The sequence below is a fragment of the Cyanistes caeruleus genome, chromosome 2 (genome assembly GCF_971803275.1).
Source record: "Cyanistes caeruleus chromosome 2, bCyaCae1.hap1.1, whole genome shotgun sequence".
Lineage (NCBI taxonomy): Eukaryota > Metazoa > Chordata > Aves > Passeriformes > Paridae > Cyanistes > Cyanistes caeruleus.
In genome coordinates this window covers 23700612-23716373 of record NC_141702.1, presented here as the reverse complement: position 1 = coordinate 23716373, position 15762 = coordinate 23700612, and the positions used below count along the sequence as shown (strand labels likewise).

The window sequence follows — 15762 nt, the reverse complement described above, 5'->3', positions numbered from 1 at the left end:
TTTTAAATAGTAACATTTTGAACTTGTTATTTTTGTAGGTTCCATGAAACAGCATGTTCCTTCTTGGTAATGCAGCGTACTTTCTTTTTCCCTTGCCCTTTTTTTAGCTTACTTTGGTGCCACACTGAACAGCTTTATCCATGTCCTCATGTACTCCTACTACGGATTGTCCGCTGTTCCAGCAATGCGTCCTTATCTGTGGTGGAAGAAGTACATCACTCAGGGGCAGCTGGTGAGTGATTGGCTCTTCAATGCTTCAGCAGGCACTTGTATTCATGATGAGATCTTCTTGTCTTTACCAAGTCAGGAAATTTTGTCAGGGGATAAAAGAAGAGAGAATGAGAGCTAGTACCTTTTACATCTTGTGGTGCCTAGATCACCTTAGAAATCCAGCCTCTGCACATCTGTTTGCTCTGTTTTCAGGACAGTGGGGAGCTGGGGACTGGGATGTACATGAATCAGCGCTGAGGTCTGTGGGATCTTTCTCCCCCCCACCATGTTGTGTTGTTAGATGCATTTGGAAGTTGCAGTGCTGGGATTTCTGGGACTCAGTAGCCAGGGGAGGAGGCTTTTCTTCCAAGCCCACTTGAACTTGCCTGCTCTTCCCTGTGCTTGGTTGGTCAGGCTGGGACAGATCAGGAACTGAGTGCAATGCCATCCACAGCTAACAAGGGCCATTCTAGCCCTGCAGGACAATGCCTTTTTTTGTCCTACTTTTGCATGCAGTTGTAAATGGTTTATTAAAAACTATTTAATATTTCTGCTCTCTTTTTGCACTTATAATGGGCAGATTTTTTTTCTCTTGTAATTCTGTGTCGGACTCCTTGTATCTGTTTGCATTGTTTCTAGTGTGTGTGTTGATGAAGCCTGACCACTGTGTGCTGGAGGTTATAAGAGCAGGGAAATTAAGTAATACAGCACATGCGGTAGTGCTACTGCACAAGAACCAGGTTTCAATGTGTACATGTCAGAACACAACAAGGAAATGTGCACGAGTGTTCTTGCTTCCCCATTTTGTAGGGGGGAAACTGAAACCTAGAGATAAATTATTTATATTCTTCCCCACCCCCCACCATCTCAGAGCTGTGAATAGTTTTAAAAACATTTGCTGGTGATAATTAATAACATTTACTGCCAGCAGTTCACAGTGTTGATTCTCAACATGTTTTTTTTAGCAATGTTTTTTCTGAAGGATGGCTAAGTATTGTAGCTGAGGGTTCATTATTTTCATGGGAGGCATGGTGGGGGGGTTGCTTTGGTTTGAGGTTTGTTTCTGTTTTTCTTTCCGGATTTAGGCTCTGTTCTTCATCCTGGTTGTTCTAGTGCTAGAATGCAGTGTCTCAGAGCTTCAGTTGCTCCCCTGGCTATTGTCATAGCTGCTTTCACTTCCTTGCCTGCCCTACATGCATAGCTGTTAGGGCAGCAAAATAGCAGGGCAGAACAGCCTTTCCCTTTTTAAATAAACATTCCCTAATCTGGTAGCCTTTATGTGAGGATGAATTTTGCCTAAGGCCCTCTGCATCACGTAAGCCCAAACTCTGTTTTTCCAAAAGAGATAATTAAAGATAATTGTACCCTTATCCTCCTCCCTGGCTCCTCAGCTTCACTGCAGCCTTTGCCCCAAAAATTCTTCCACAGGAGCCATATGTCAGACAGGTCCTGTGTGGGAGGGGATTGCAGGGGTCTACATGTAGACCAAGTGACCCCAGGTCTTGTGCAGCTGAAGCAGTGAGATGCAGATCTATTCCATTAGGATGGTAAAGTCAAATCCCAATGAACTTTCACTAGGAAGAAGGTGATGTTTCTTCCTTGAGATATTTATACATCAATTCTACATAGGTTGCTCTAATGTTCTAAAATGGAAAAATATAAATAAACACACCTAACAGCATACCACAATCTGAATGTTGCTAACTCAGGTTTACGGGGAAAGCACTTCCCAAACACACAGTATTACGTACTCTTTACTTGTTTTGGAAATAACTGTTGAGATTTTGGTCACGGGTTTTTCCCTCCTTCCATTAATGTGCTCCATTTCTCTTATTTTTGTTTTCTCTCTCCAGATTCAGTTTGTCTTGACAATCTTCCAGACCAGCTGTGGTGTTGTTTGGCCATGTGCATTTCCTCAGGGGTGGCTGTATTTTCAGATTTTTTACATGATTTCTTTGATTATCCTCTTCACAAATTTCTATATTCAGGTAAAAGTAATATTCATCAACTCTTTCTAGCATTCTGCTGGCTTATCTCACTGGAAAGCTGTTACAGAAACATGCTTGGAATGTCCTTTTGCTATCCTTCACTAACATGCATATGTTCTAGAAGTATTACACTTGTTGAGCTTTCAATTATCATGTTATTTCAATTATCATATTATCCATCTACTTTCAGATCTTCTGATGTTTTGTACCCATAATTCAGGGTGCTTAGTAATTTCAGTAAGCCAGAGTGATACACAAAAATGGCTTACTGCCATTTTAACTTCAGGTAAGGGAGAGGAAGAGCTTTACGTAAGACAAACCTTTCCAGTCTGAAATATAAACCAGCAGCATGTGAACCTGTGAAGCATCTGAAAGAATTGTTCATTTCTGCTTTTGCAAGGGGAGACTTCCTAAACTCACAACATGCAGAAATCTAGATTTTGTTCTCTTCTACAGGCATTTGATTGTATTTTCATATGGAAAATTAGTGGATTTAGTTGTTTCTATAAATCAGATTTCATGTTTGAACAGATCCAGACTTGGTATATGTTATTCTGAGTAGTTCACAACTGGGCTCTGTACAAAGATGTACAACTACTGTCTACAGAAATTCATGTACTACTGTGTGCAGAAAATCAAACCAGCAGCCTGCTGCCCCCAAACAAGCAAACTCTGTTATAGGTTTCAAATGGCGTTTGAGATATTTGAGCATTTTGGTTCTGGTGAGAATGATTCATGGGGGGAAGCACAGCAGGCTTCCCAGTCTGTTCTTCAGGTACTTCTCAAAATCAGTCCCATGATTTCTATCACTTGCTGCATATGAACATGCTTATTAAACCTTATAATATATTCCAGATATTACTTGATTTTCTTTGTCAGTTTTGCTCATATTTTAACTTTTAATTGTTTAAATTCCTTTGGGGAATTTTATTTGGGGAAATTCATTTGGGGAAACGTGCTTTTGTCAGGCAGCTGAGACCCTTTGAAAAAAAATAATACATATTTTACTGTCTGTAATTTTTTTAGACAGTCTCCCCAGTCCTGTTGGTTTTTGATTCTTGTGTTAGCCAATGGAAATTCCCATCACATTTCTATCTCTGAACTTCCCTCACTTTTGTTGTTTACCTACCTCTTGTTCTGGCTTTGTTCAAGGTACTGTCACCTGCAGTGCCTCAAACCTTCTTCCTCACGTGTCATTTTGAGTATATTCTTATCCCATAGTCTGCTCATAAAATTGCTTCCCTTGTTTCTAATTTACTATTAGTATAACACTATCATCATACTGCCAAGCCTTTTTCTTTTCAAGTGAACTACTCCTCTCACTGTGATGAATGAAAAACATAGTGTAGTCTCATACACAAAAAGTAGTAGAGCTTGTTAGACTCTTACCACCGGCACAAGGTCTTCAGAAATGATGAATGCAAGTTTACTTTCGTGTTTCTAGAGTTACTGTGAGGAAGTGGTTATTTATATCTAATTAAGCAAAACCATGTGTCTTTTGGTGTATTCTAGACTTACAACAGGAAGGCATCCTCGAGGAGGAAAGAGTATCAGAACGGCTCCACGGCCATTGCAAATGGGTACACAAACAGCTTTTCTTCCCTTGAGAACAATGTGAAACAAAGGAAACAAAGGAAGGATTGAAGACCAAACTGAAAAACCATTTTGATAACCCCAACAACAAAATCATCTGATTGTAAGCACAATGAGAGTTGTGCACTAATACTCTAATGGCTACTGTAACTATTCCTGCCTAGAATAGTATGATTTATGTAGGACTTAACCAGTGCAAACACCCTAGAAACTGTATACAGAACATAAAAGTAGGTTAAAGTTTAAAAATAATTCTGGGCTGTCACTGACCCTGCTATAGACTATGGAAGGGAGTATTATCATATTATCCGACACTGCTGTTGCCTTACTAGTCAATATGATAGGTGCTGAATTATGATTCACAATTTGAAAACACTGTAATCTAAACCTCCATTTTTTTAACTATAGATCATGCATGTGATTGTAGAGGTAATTTGTATGATGCTGGTTTCAGTAGATAAACACACATGCCTTAAATTAAAAAGCAGGGCCCAAAGCTTATTACTGGTTTAAAAATTAGGGTATGTTTCAACTTTTCAGTTGATTGACTTTTTAATAAAGGTCATTTAGAAGAATCCATTGATCATTTTACTGTTCTGTATGTGATACACGATGCTACGTATCTCTTACTCGATACAGTGAAATTGGAAATGGCGCATTTAGTTTTGTATATTTGGCTTTAAATGACTCAACAGTCACAAAACAGATGGAAAAGTTATTTTACCTTTTTAATAGATCTTATTTTTTTATTTGAAGTGCGTCACTAACATAAAAGTAATTGGCGCTTACACAGTCGAGTAAGATTTAAATATTGTCTCTAAAGTTTAGAGCATATACAGGGTGGACCCATCTATTCTTTTTACTTTTTTTCTTTTTTTTCTTTCTTACTTCTGAGAATTCTTAAATGCTAAATGAAGAGTGGTTTTTAATATGAAACTGGCAGTTTCAAGTATTATTACCATAGCCATATCCATATTTTAGGAGCTACTGTTTAAGTCTGTGACATATCCAAAAGTGTATTTAAAAGTAGAGCCAGAAAGATGTTTTTCTGATGGAATTGTCTGTATTTAAGTTGGTATCTGAACTGTTCTTCATGTAGCATATGTTCACTTTCGAAATGTGCCTAACACAAAAATGTTTGGTTTTTTTTTCCCCAAACAAGCAAGTTTCAACAGTTGTAACTCATAGCTAATGTTTTTTAAATGTTACTGAAATGTGCTGGAAATGTCTGTTTCTGTAATGTGAGTTGTGTGTATCACTGGTAATGTTTTGGCTTGTTATCTAAGGATTTGGTTTGAGTGCTAGTTAAAGTTACTCCTTCTTGTAAAATGCTGTCTTGCACGTATGGGGAGTCAGTTGCAAAGCCAGTATCTGGTATTCTGGTATCTGCCGTGGTGGGGTCCATTAAGCTCTGAAAAACTGAATTGTGCAAGACATTCTGCTGGTCATTGCTCAAGTTTAGCTATTTGGTTTTTTGATATTTATATAAATGCCAGTTTTAACACGTTTAATTGTTTTTAAATCTTTCTTAAAATTTTTGCACATCTCTTAAGGAATTAATAAGTTCTCTAACTAGCCTTGTGGGTTTTCATTCTTTGTTTTGAAGGAGACAGTGTCTGTTATGTTTACATTATCAAAGCTTGTGCGTGTGTCTACATTTCTAGGTACTGGTTTGCAGAGTCTTTACATAGCTCAGTACAGCAGCTATAATGTTCAAAATAGGCTGTCTAAATGTGCTAGAAATAAACTCTTGGCTCATCTGAATATACTTCATTGTTAATGTTTGACATGGTTTAATCATTAAAACACTTTTGATGATCTTTGCCTGAATTCTGTGGGTTTGTACAGATTTAATGCATTGCCCCAGCCTGCATCAGGCCAAGGAGGAGCCACCATGATGGAAGAGTAGCTGCAGATTTCAGGGACATTTAGCATACCAGAGATTTTGCAAAAAATCTTTTATAGAAGCCTTTGGCAGTTACCCTATTCCCTCGCCTGGCTGTGGAAATACTGGTCCTTGTGATGGATTTAACTCCCGCTGGGATTACTGACTCACTGAATGCAGAGCAGCCCCAACAGCTCCAGATGATGAGAGCCAGGAGCAAAGCTTAACGTGACTGAGAGGGACTTCCTGCCTCAGCTGTCCTGTCTGTAAACTGGGGATAATACCTCTCTCCAGAATGGGAGCATTTCTCCAATTTCCTTATAGCTCCCCTTGCCCTTAGGTGATTGTTTTGGAACCCTCTGATCTGAGTGTTTAATCAGTACATTGCAACAACCCCAGATAGGCTGGTGATGGACTTGGTAAAACAGAGCTAAGTACGTAGCTGGCCGTCTTTTCCCTTGCAGGCTCTTAACACAAAAAGCATAGACCAGGGAGATGGGTTTACACTTAGTGTGAAAGGCTCACAGGTTTCGTGCTGTGTTGGTCTCTGCTGGGAGGGTGCTTTGAATGTCTGGGGTGGTTGCTAAGGCAGTTTCCTTCACATGCCAGTTCAGCTATGAAACTGTGTCTGTTTCTAAGGAAGGCTCAGTAAGATGCAGTTCTTTGGATGTTAAGCCAGATCTCCAGGAAGTACCTAGGAGGCATAAGCCACGGCCCCAACCTGGCCTCCCTCTGTGAGCCAGCAGAGATGGGGCTGCTGCACTGCAAACCTCACCTTCAAGGTTGATGGCACATGGTGACAAAACCAAATGACTTTGTCCAAAATTGGCAGGAGATGTGACCTTGGGAACATCAGCAGTGTTTACACCTGTGTGGCAAAAACTGTGGTTCCTGGATACTCCTCTACAATCTCAGTAGCAACTGAAAGTGTCTGAGAGCTGGATAGGTTTGATCACGTATCATCTTGCCATAACTGATGGAACAAGGCACGAGCCTTGGGTCTGCCCACCTGCCCAGCTTCCAGTGCATCACCTGGCTTGGGGCAAGTAACAGCCTTTGGGTTGCCTCGGTTCCTCACACGATCCTAATAGCTGGGATTGGTGCCTCAGACTGTGAGAGAGTCCTCAGAAAGGACTTTCTGTGTTGTAAAGGCAGGAGAGGTGATGCTGCCAACAGGATGGAGAAGGTTTCATGTAAATGTGGCTGAGGAGAATGAGATAGTTCTATTATTTGCAGAGAATGACCAAGCTACAAACCATTAGGTTAAGATCTTGTGCAGTTCATGAGCTGACCAAATCCCTCCCTGCACTCAGGCTCTACAGCCTCAGTGATGAAAAGAAATGTTAAGCTTTTGTTCAGCTGTGAATGAGATAGGTAAGCTCAAATGCTAGAAAGCAGCCTTTTTAGAGTGATCCTGCTATCAAGACATTGAGTGCTGCATCATGGATGTACAAGTCATCAGTGACTGGGATCACTCAGGAACTGGGATTCTTAAGTTGGCAGGGAGAGGAAAAATAGAACAATTCTGGAAATCTTTGTGGCTGGTTGTGTATTTTACTTGACACAAGAGAGATACTAAGTAAGTGTTGAAGCTTATGACAGGACTTGAATCCTCAAAACTGGGGTAATGAAATCCCTAAACCTCATAAAGAACTGTTCAGGGAGTTGCATCTGCCTTTGATATTTGGTAGCTGTCTTGAGTTTAAGTTGATAAAATGTGTGTTTCTTTCATGAGGTTCGAATGTATGTTGTTAAAATGTATACATTATTCCAAAAAAGAGATGTAAAAGTAAGATGGATGCTGAAGAGAAGTATAAATAAAATCGGAGGCCAAATTACTTGAACTGTGTGGGTTCTACAGAGAATCCCTTTGAGGCAATGCAGGGAATGATGAAATACAGATAGAGATCTGTTAGAGAAATGCTGCTCCGAGTTGTATTGTACAGAGGATTAATTTACATTGTCACTGTCATCCTCTTGCCAAGAATTACTGCACCAGCAAAAGTGATTAGTTGTGATCATCAGGATGTTTCACAAACTGATTTATAAGGCAAACCGATTTCATTTTCAATTTTTAATTCATTTACTTTAAATAGATGGATATACAAAACAAGGTTCATCTGTTTCTCAGTTTTGGTAGAATTCATTTGTATGAGCAGGGGAAGCTGGAGTCCCCAGGCCTCCCATGACATGACAGTAGCAGAGGCATTCATTTTAAAGTCAAAGCTATTAAAATAATCTCCAACAGAAAGGAGGGAAAATACTAACAAAGGCCCAGATTAAAAAAACAAAGGAGTGTTGTGTTGACTCTATCAGTCAAACTGGGATGTGGAGAAGGAGGAAAGAGGCTTACTCCTTTTGTATTTCAGTGATATATAACGTAGGTACTATATTTTCTATAGGAGGAATGTAAAATCTCTGATAGATGGTAGACTTGATAGTCTGATTCAATATGATAACAGGTTTCAGAATAAATGGGAAGAATGAGTACAAGAAAGTAAAAAAAAAAAGAAGTGAGAAAATATAACAGTGCTTTCCTGGAATTCATAACCTCTGATAAACCCATATTTTTTTTTAATAAAAAAAAATAAAAATACTGTGTAGACAAAGGAAATACATCTTCCATCCCTCTGGAATCAGTAGTATTTTTAATCTTGGAAATTATTATGTAAACTAAAGGGTGTGGTGACCAGCAACAGGATCCATGGATAAGCAAGGTCAGACTTATGACCAGATGGTTTGTTTCAATGCTTTCAGCCAGAACGCCCATTAATAATGTTTTAGAAGAAGCCCTGGTATAAAAAGCAGGACTATTTGCAACAATGTTTGGAGATGACAACATCAGAGAGTACTATCAGTGCCAGGAAAGATTACATCTTCTACAGCAAACTACCTTGATGACTGGAGTAAGAAATGGGATTACTGTAAATCCCCCTTAGGCACCAGTAATGGAATTTCATCTGTTTCCATGGGAGTTCTAGTTGGACATGACTGGGGAGAAGGAAGGTATATTGCAAATCATCTCTTCAACAACTTAGAGCTGCCACTGTGGGACACAAAACAAAACAAACAGAAAAATATCTCTTAATTGCTAATTGGTCCATTTTCAGTAGGAGGAATGTGGGAGGATGAGGCTCTGGCAGGACTTCCTTTTCATGAATACATCAGCTCTCAAGAAAACTGATTTTAAAAGATCTGCTGTGCAGAAGAGTTACTGAGATGGTCAGAGAAATGGAGAAGTTCTGTTCTAAAAACAGACGTTTAATTTCTGTGTTGAGAAGGAATGTAACCTCAGCCAACACAGGCATCACATCAGTAGATTCAAATTTTCATGAAGGAAAATGAGCTATTTTAAGTGTCATGACACAAATCAAATGGGTATAAGCTACCCAAGAGTCTTCCTAGGCTATAAATAGGAAGAGTGCCTTTTTTAGTGGAATATGGCTCTGGAGCATTTTTCCCATAAGAGTAGTGAGAAGCTCTGGGGGATTGCTTGAAGATGTGTCACTGACCACTTCTAATGCTGGTAAGACCAGGATGGGAACCCCTGGTGTGCTGCTCTGCATTCTGGCAAAAACAGCTGTTGGTGCCTCTCTGAAAGTGTATCTAAGAAAGGGCATGACAAAAGTGATGACAAGAAGTGTATCTAAGAAAGTGATGGCAAAAGTGTAAGAAACAGCCCTGCAGACACCAAGGTGGGAGAGGAAGGATGGGGAGGAGGTGATGCTGGGCAGATTCCCCTGCAGGCTGTGGAGAAGCCTATGGTAAAGCAGATACCCACACTGCAGCCCATGGGAGACCATGTGGTGGAGCACATGGACATGCCCAGAAGGAACTGCAGCCTGTGGAGAGCCCATGCTGCAAGTTTTTCCTGAGGGACTTCAGCACATGGGAAAGGCCCACACTGGAACATGAGTAGGAAGGAGAGGAGCTGCAATGGACTGACCACAACCACCCCCACACCACCTGGAGCATGGAGGAGGTAGAGGGGGGAACAAAGGAGTGAAAGAGCCTTGGAAGAAGGGGGTAAGGAGTAGGTGTTTTAGTTTTGTCTTTGTGTCTCACCATTCAGCTCTATTTTAATTGGAAATAAATTCAATTCTTTTTCCCAGAATCCATTTGAGCCATGACAATTAGTGCTGAGTAACCTTCCTGTCTTTATCTCAAACCTCAATCTTTTCATCTTATTTCATCTTATTTCCACCCCCAATCCTGTTGAGGAGGGGGAGAGAGCAGCTGAGTGGGTATCTGGCAGGTGGCCAAGGTCACTCCACACCACATGGACACTTTGTCCTCTTCCAAATGAGCAGGTGAGGCAGAAGGCAGCCTCCTTGATCAGAAGGAAGATCTTCCAAAGGCCACGAGGTAGCCAGCATCAGAAAGCCTGGAGGCCATCCTGGTACAGCTGGAAGTCATGTAGTCTGGGAAAATATGCTCTCTGGAGTGAACCAACTGCTTTGGTTTGGTTTTGTTTTTAATTTTTCTTGGTTTTATGCAGATCTAGCACATGTTAAAGCAATACCTTTTCCAGGAATCTGACCCATAAATCTTGGAAAGTTTTTAAGGTACAGTAGGAACTTCCTGTTTGCTGATGGAAGGTACTGCAGTGGCATGACATGTGAAGGAAGCCTGTGTTCAGAAGAAAGGTCCTGAATTCTCTCATGAGAGGAATTGCCTCACACCCTTCAGCAGCAGCTGGAGCTCCAGCTCAAACAGGGATGGTCCAGCCATGTAACAAAACGAAATGCAAAACTGTACTCATTGTTGCATTTTATCTGGGAGCAGGTGGAACTTGAAGTGAACTGAATCTGTTGACATAAAAATGCAATCCCATAGAATTGTTTACACCTGTGCATTTGCTGCTGCTGCTCTGGTGTAATGGGGAATGCACAATCCCCATGGCACAATTGCACTTTTACTGCCTGAGACTTGCCTAAGTGGATAATCACAGCCTTTCCACTAGGATTGGCCAGCACCAGAGGTCATTTTATGTGGTGATAAACTACTTGGTAAAAATACTTACAGTGAAATGAAGTGATTTTTTTTTCCACACATACTGAAGCAAGGTATTGTATTTGTGTAATTGATTAGACATACAGTGTCTCATCCCATTTAGCAAGCAGGAAGCATGTCTTTATCAGCTGTTCTGTCTGCTGCTGGAAGCCAAATGTTTACTAAATGCTACTAATTCAAATTTACCACTGTTGTAGGAAATCAGAATCTCAGCTTACCTACCAGAAATATTTATGAAAATAAAATTTTAAAAAAAAATTATAGCCTTGTATTTATCTAAGTGCCTTTCTTCCTTTAAAATCAATGATATCTCAATGCTTCAGTACCTAACACCTTTCTGTATATTTAGAAAGAATTGCCTCTCTGAAAGATCTTCTGTTAATTGATCAAGTTGCTTTGTTTCCCACATCACTTGGAGTTGGAAGGGAGTGTGAGACCAGCTCTTGGTGTGCTGGGCTATTAGGGACTTGAGACATCTTTGATGCAAATGCACTTTTGCTCAGTAGAATAGTGATGAGTTTGTGAGAAAGACCAGGAAATACATCCCATGCATATAGATGGCATAACTATTATCATCTAACTATTATCAGTTGTGTTTCCTTTTAAACTTGTTTGCACAGATTTTTTCAAATCATCATGAAAAAGACTTTTCTGTTCTCAGAAGTTTAAATAATAAGGTAAGAAGTAGTCTTTACATCTGACTCTGGTTTCCATGCTAAGTAGATGTGAGGAATTGCTGCCCAGTTCTACTGGTATAAAGCTGTACAAGTAGATTTTTTAAATGAGCAAGAGCTCCTGAAACCAGACCAGGCAATTTGGTGGTAGATGCTATGCTTGGTTTCCTGGTATTTTTGAAATATGCAGAATTTTCCCAAAAGTTTCCTTGCAACAGAGGAAATTAGGAATAATTAACAACTAAATCTCTCTCGGTCAGAAAGGAGCAATATACAAGGTTTCAGACACCTCCAAACCTATGGGGCCAACTAGCTGGCTCCGTCCATCCAGAGCACTTAGAAAAAAATTATACTCAATGTGAGATTTTACATTTTGAAATAAAAGGAAAAAAGTCCCTAAGGCAACTAGACAAATACCCACCCCCAGCCACTCACAACCAAACTCCATCCATCTCACCTTGCCAGAAAAATACTAAAACTAAACAAACAAAAAATCCCAAACACAACTATGTTCAGTTTTCTATTCTGGCCTCAAAATCGGAGAGAGCAGATCTAAGCAGCATCTGCAGAGGCGTTTTGTCTTTCATGCTGATGACTTTTAAGGAGGTTTGGGAATGGTGTAAGCAAGCACTGGGGTTTTAAACCTAATCCTCCGATAGGTGTGGTTAAGTGGAGGGCTGATGTCAGCCTGGCTGGCTGAGAGCGGGGAGTGCGGGAGGTGGCAGCGGGAGCCGCTGGGCACGGGAGAATCCAGGGCCAGAAGCAGAGTGTGGGGGATGCCCGGGGACTGCAGGTCCCAGGGGATGCTCTGTGAGCCGATGCCCTCTCCTGGTGGCACCTGCGAGGGGACAGCTGGGGACACGCTGCTGCTCCTGCACCCCGGAACCAGGAGAATTCCATAGAAAGATGGAGCTGACACCAGAAACAAATATGCCAGCATTTAGTACAGGCAAGGATGACAGATCAGTATTTACAGAGGGATGGAGATTTCACAGCCAGAGACCTTTTCCTTGCACTGTAGTGTGTGTTCTTCGAAAGCCCCTTCTTAGAAGAGGATGACTGGGCAGAGATAAACAGAGCTCCTGACCTGTATTGGAAACATCTGCACAGTAGTTCCTGGTATAGATGATCAGAGAATAACTGCTTTTGAATACCACATACAAGAATAAGCCATTGTGTTGTCTTTTATTTCACTCTCACGAAGACTTTGTAATCAAGAGCGTTTCCTAGTGTGGAAACAGGGGTCAAAAAGGGAGAGGAGATTAAAAGCAAGCATAGCCTACATAAAGGCTTTTATGATGCACCTGACCTTGATTGCACAAATAGCCTTGGGAACTTTGACTTCCATAGAAAAGCAGGAGCTGTTTTGTTTTGAATTGTCAGAATACTGATCTGTGCATCCTGATACCCAGGAATATTTCAGACAATTTCAATGACATTTCAATGACAGCATTTTATAGGTAGAGGTGAATTTAAGCATTTAAGCAGGGAAGAAAAAAAAAAAGAACAAATTCATTAAACTCAGCCCAAATCTCAAATAAACTGTATTTTCTCATTAAAGCTTAGCCTGTAATGGTTATTAACATAATGCATCACCAGCTGTCCATCACATACAAGTGATTGGTAATTATTTAATAGCACTCAGTATTTATCATGCTTTATAGTAGATAAATTTAGGTGAGCAAACCCCAAAATGTCTGGCCTTGTAAAAAGACCATGAAGGGTGGTGCTAGGACAGAAGCTCCTCTGTATTACAGAAGACAGCATCCTCCCTGCTCTGAAACCTCAGTAACAGGAGGCTAGTTTGGAAAAAATGAGGAAACAGTTTGAAGGAAAACATACACAGGAAGCAGAAAACACACAAAATGCCAAGAAAAAAAGCTCATGGGGGAGAGAGGCTCTAGCAAGCAAGAAAGAAGGATGCCCTCATGGCAGTTTTGAGAAGAGGGACAGGAAGAGAAACTGGGGAATATGAACTGAATTGCTCTCATTTTCAGCAAGGCAAGGGAAATTGTGCACAGATGGGAATGTGACACCGGATCAGTTTTCTGATTGGCCACAGCTACCGTCTCTCTCAGCAGTAGGTGTTTGATGAACACCCAAAACCATCCCTGCTCTCTGCAGAGCAGCCACAGCTCAGCTCCATACAAGGGTAGCTTTCACTCAAGCAGCATTAACAAATGTGTTTTCTGACGTTACTCTTTCTTCTAAGGCTTTGGCCTTATGTTGGAAGACCACGGTCCCCATCCAGGCATGGGTTTGCTTCTTGTGACCTCATTCTGGGTCTAATGATTGCCAGGTCTGCTGGCCACCACACTGAGCCTACTCCTCACACCTGCCCAGAGCTGGGCTGCACTTCCACCACAAAAAGGGATGTTGCTCTTTGCTGCAAACATCTTCTGGTCTAGGCTACTTGGTCATGTTCTCTTTAGTGGGAGCTCCTCTGAATTTCATAACCCTTGTCTCCAGTCTTGATGGCTCTTGTTGAGCAGAGTCATTTAAAATATCTGTAGAGGGAGAAATAGTTTGACATCAGAGAAGCATGAGTAGCACCCCAATACTGGTGTTGAAACAAATTTTTGTGACAGATCTTTGCGGCCATGTTAACCCTTGATGCCTTTAACAGTGCAGCTTTGTGGGTTGTGTGGGAACACCTCTCTCCTGGCACCTGGCCTCTGTCCTGGGCAATGGGAGCTCAGCAAAAGCTGAGACTAATCCTGCAGGAAAATCAAAATACAGTGTAGTATGGAAGGAGTGGAAGTAGGAAAATGGTTACTGGGCTCCCCCCTCCCCTTATTCCCTCTGATCTTCCTGGGCCCATCCTCAGCACTATGCTGTGCTGCATTATCCCCTGAGGAAGTGGAGATGGCCAGTGTCTGGGAGTGAGTGATGCTCCTGCAGTGACATACTGTCCTTTCAGATGCTCTTACTGCCTTGGTCTGACAACTTCCCTGGGAACCCTCCCCCAGGGAATATCACATCCATTGCCTGAACACCAGGTGTCACTGAGGCCCTTAGGTAACATTTCCTTGCTTTTTATTTCAGATGGTATTTTTCAGTTATTTTGTTGAAAATATCAAAAAAAATATATGTTGAGGTTTTTTTCCCATGGAAAAAATACATGTCTCTATTTCTGTCAAAGTGATTTATAGAAAAACACAACACAAATATACTCTCCCAAAAGCAGTACTGAAACATAAAAAGAGAACAAAAGAGAACACACAGCCTTGAGTGTCCAGAAGTCTGCTTGATGTTTGTCATACTAAAGCAGCCATCTATAAGAGCAAGCCTTGTCCCAGCAGCTGCTGAAAGAGCAATTCACTTCAGGTGGATGGAGCAACTTTTTCTCAGAATAATGATCAGAAATATATTTATGATTTCACCAGAAGTGCACTTTTATTGCAGAATTGTAATAACTTTTCTGATTGCTGAGATGCAGGATCCTCTCAAGGGAAAGGTTATACATTAATCATTCATGGTATAACATGAAAAAAACAGGTCATATGGAGACTGAACAAGTTCTAAAAATAATCTGGTGGAGAAATTAAGAAGTCTGCAAGATGCAAAATTAGAGGACACTCTGACTTGACACTTTTGTCCTTTGAAACTGAAGATCCCAGATCAAATCCTGACTGGGTTTTTAGGAGTATAAGAACTGAATGTGTAAAGGTAGCATCCCCAGTTTAACTTTTAATTGAGTGAGGCTGTGTACCCTGCCCACCAATGTTCAGTAAGGGTGACCTTTTCTACAAACTCCACTGTGCTTTTGGGCAATTTGAGATATTTGGAAGTGGCTTGTCTATACCTAAGATGTCTGAAGTCTTTCAATTGTCCTCACTTTTTGAGGCTGCCTATTGGCAAAGCAGCTGTGTTTCTGGGTCCTCTGTCTGCCAGAGAGCATTGAGATTCAGGGAGCTGCAGAGTAAAGATGGGGACACCTCACTGCTGTTCTCAGTTACCTGAGGCTGATAAGGAGGAGGATGAGCAGAGTCTTCCTGGAAGGGCACAGAAGAAGACCAAGAAGTGCAATGAAAGGACAAATGCATGAGTTGCAGAGAAGGAAATTCAGATTAAATGTATGAAAAAAATCCTTCACAATGAGAGCAAAGACTGGCACAGGCTGTCCAGGGAGGCTGATCTCCATCCTTGGAGATGTTCAGCTGGTCAGGCACTGAGCACACTACTGTAACTCTGAAATTAGCCTTGCTGTGAGGTAGGTGCTCTCCAGAGGGACCCTTTATCCCAAATTATTCTGTGATTGTGTCAGTGCAGAGACAGAGACAGACATCTGAGATCTAGTTTACAGAGAACTTATTTATCATAGGAATTGTGATAAATTCACTACTGAAAAAGTGTAAATGCAATGCCTTGGACTTGGGCCATGCCAAGCATGCCTGAA

General features: G+C 41.1%; 1 protein-coding gene and 1 long non-coding RNA gene across 16 annotated transcripts in view; one reads left to right on the top strand and one right to left on the bottom strand.

Moving 5' to 3' along the window:
• Window positions 1–5609, top strand: part of ELOVL5 (ELOVL fatty acid elongase 5) — a 39805-nt gene extending 34196 nt beyond the window's left edge. For all 15 annotated transcript variants that reach the window (XM_086876074.1, XM_086876075.1, XM_086876079.1 and 12 more), the window contains exons 6-8: window positions 108–232; window positions 2064–2198; window positions 3711–5609. In XM_086876074.1, the coding sequence (XP_086732200.1) occupies window positions 108–232; window positions 2064–2198; window positions 3711–3842 (392 nt within the window). In that variant the 3' untranslated portion in view covers window positions 3843–5609. The remainder of the gene's footprint in view (window positions 1–107; window positions 233–2063; window positions 2199–3710) is intronic.
• A 651-nt stretch (window positions 5610–6260) lies between these two features.
• The window catches only part of LOC147654663 (uncharacterized), a 27950-nt gene continuing 18448 nt past the window's right edge, over window positions 6261–15762 (bottom strand). Inside the window, exon 2 of the long non-coding RNA XR_015282824.1 lies at window positions 6261–13870. This is a non-coding gene — a long non-coding RNA (uncharacterized LOC147654663). The remainder of the gene's footprint in view (window positions 13871–15762) is intronic.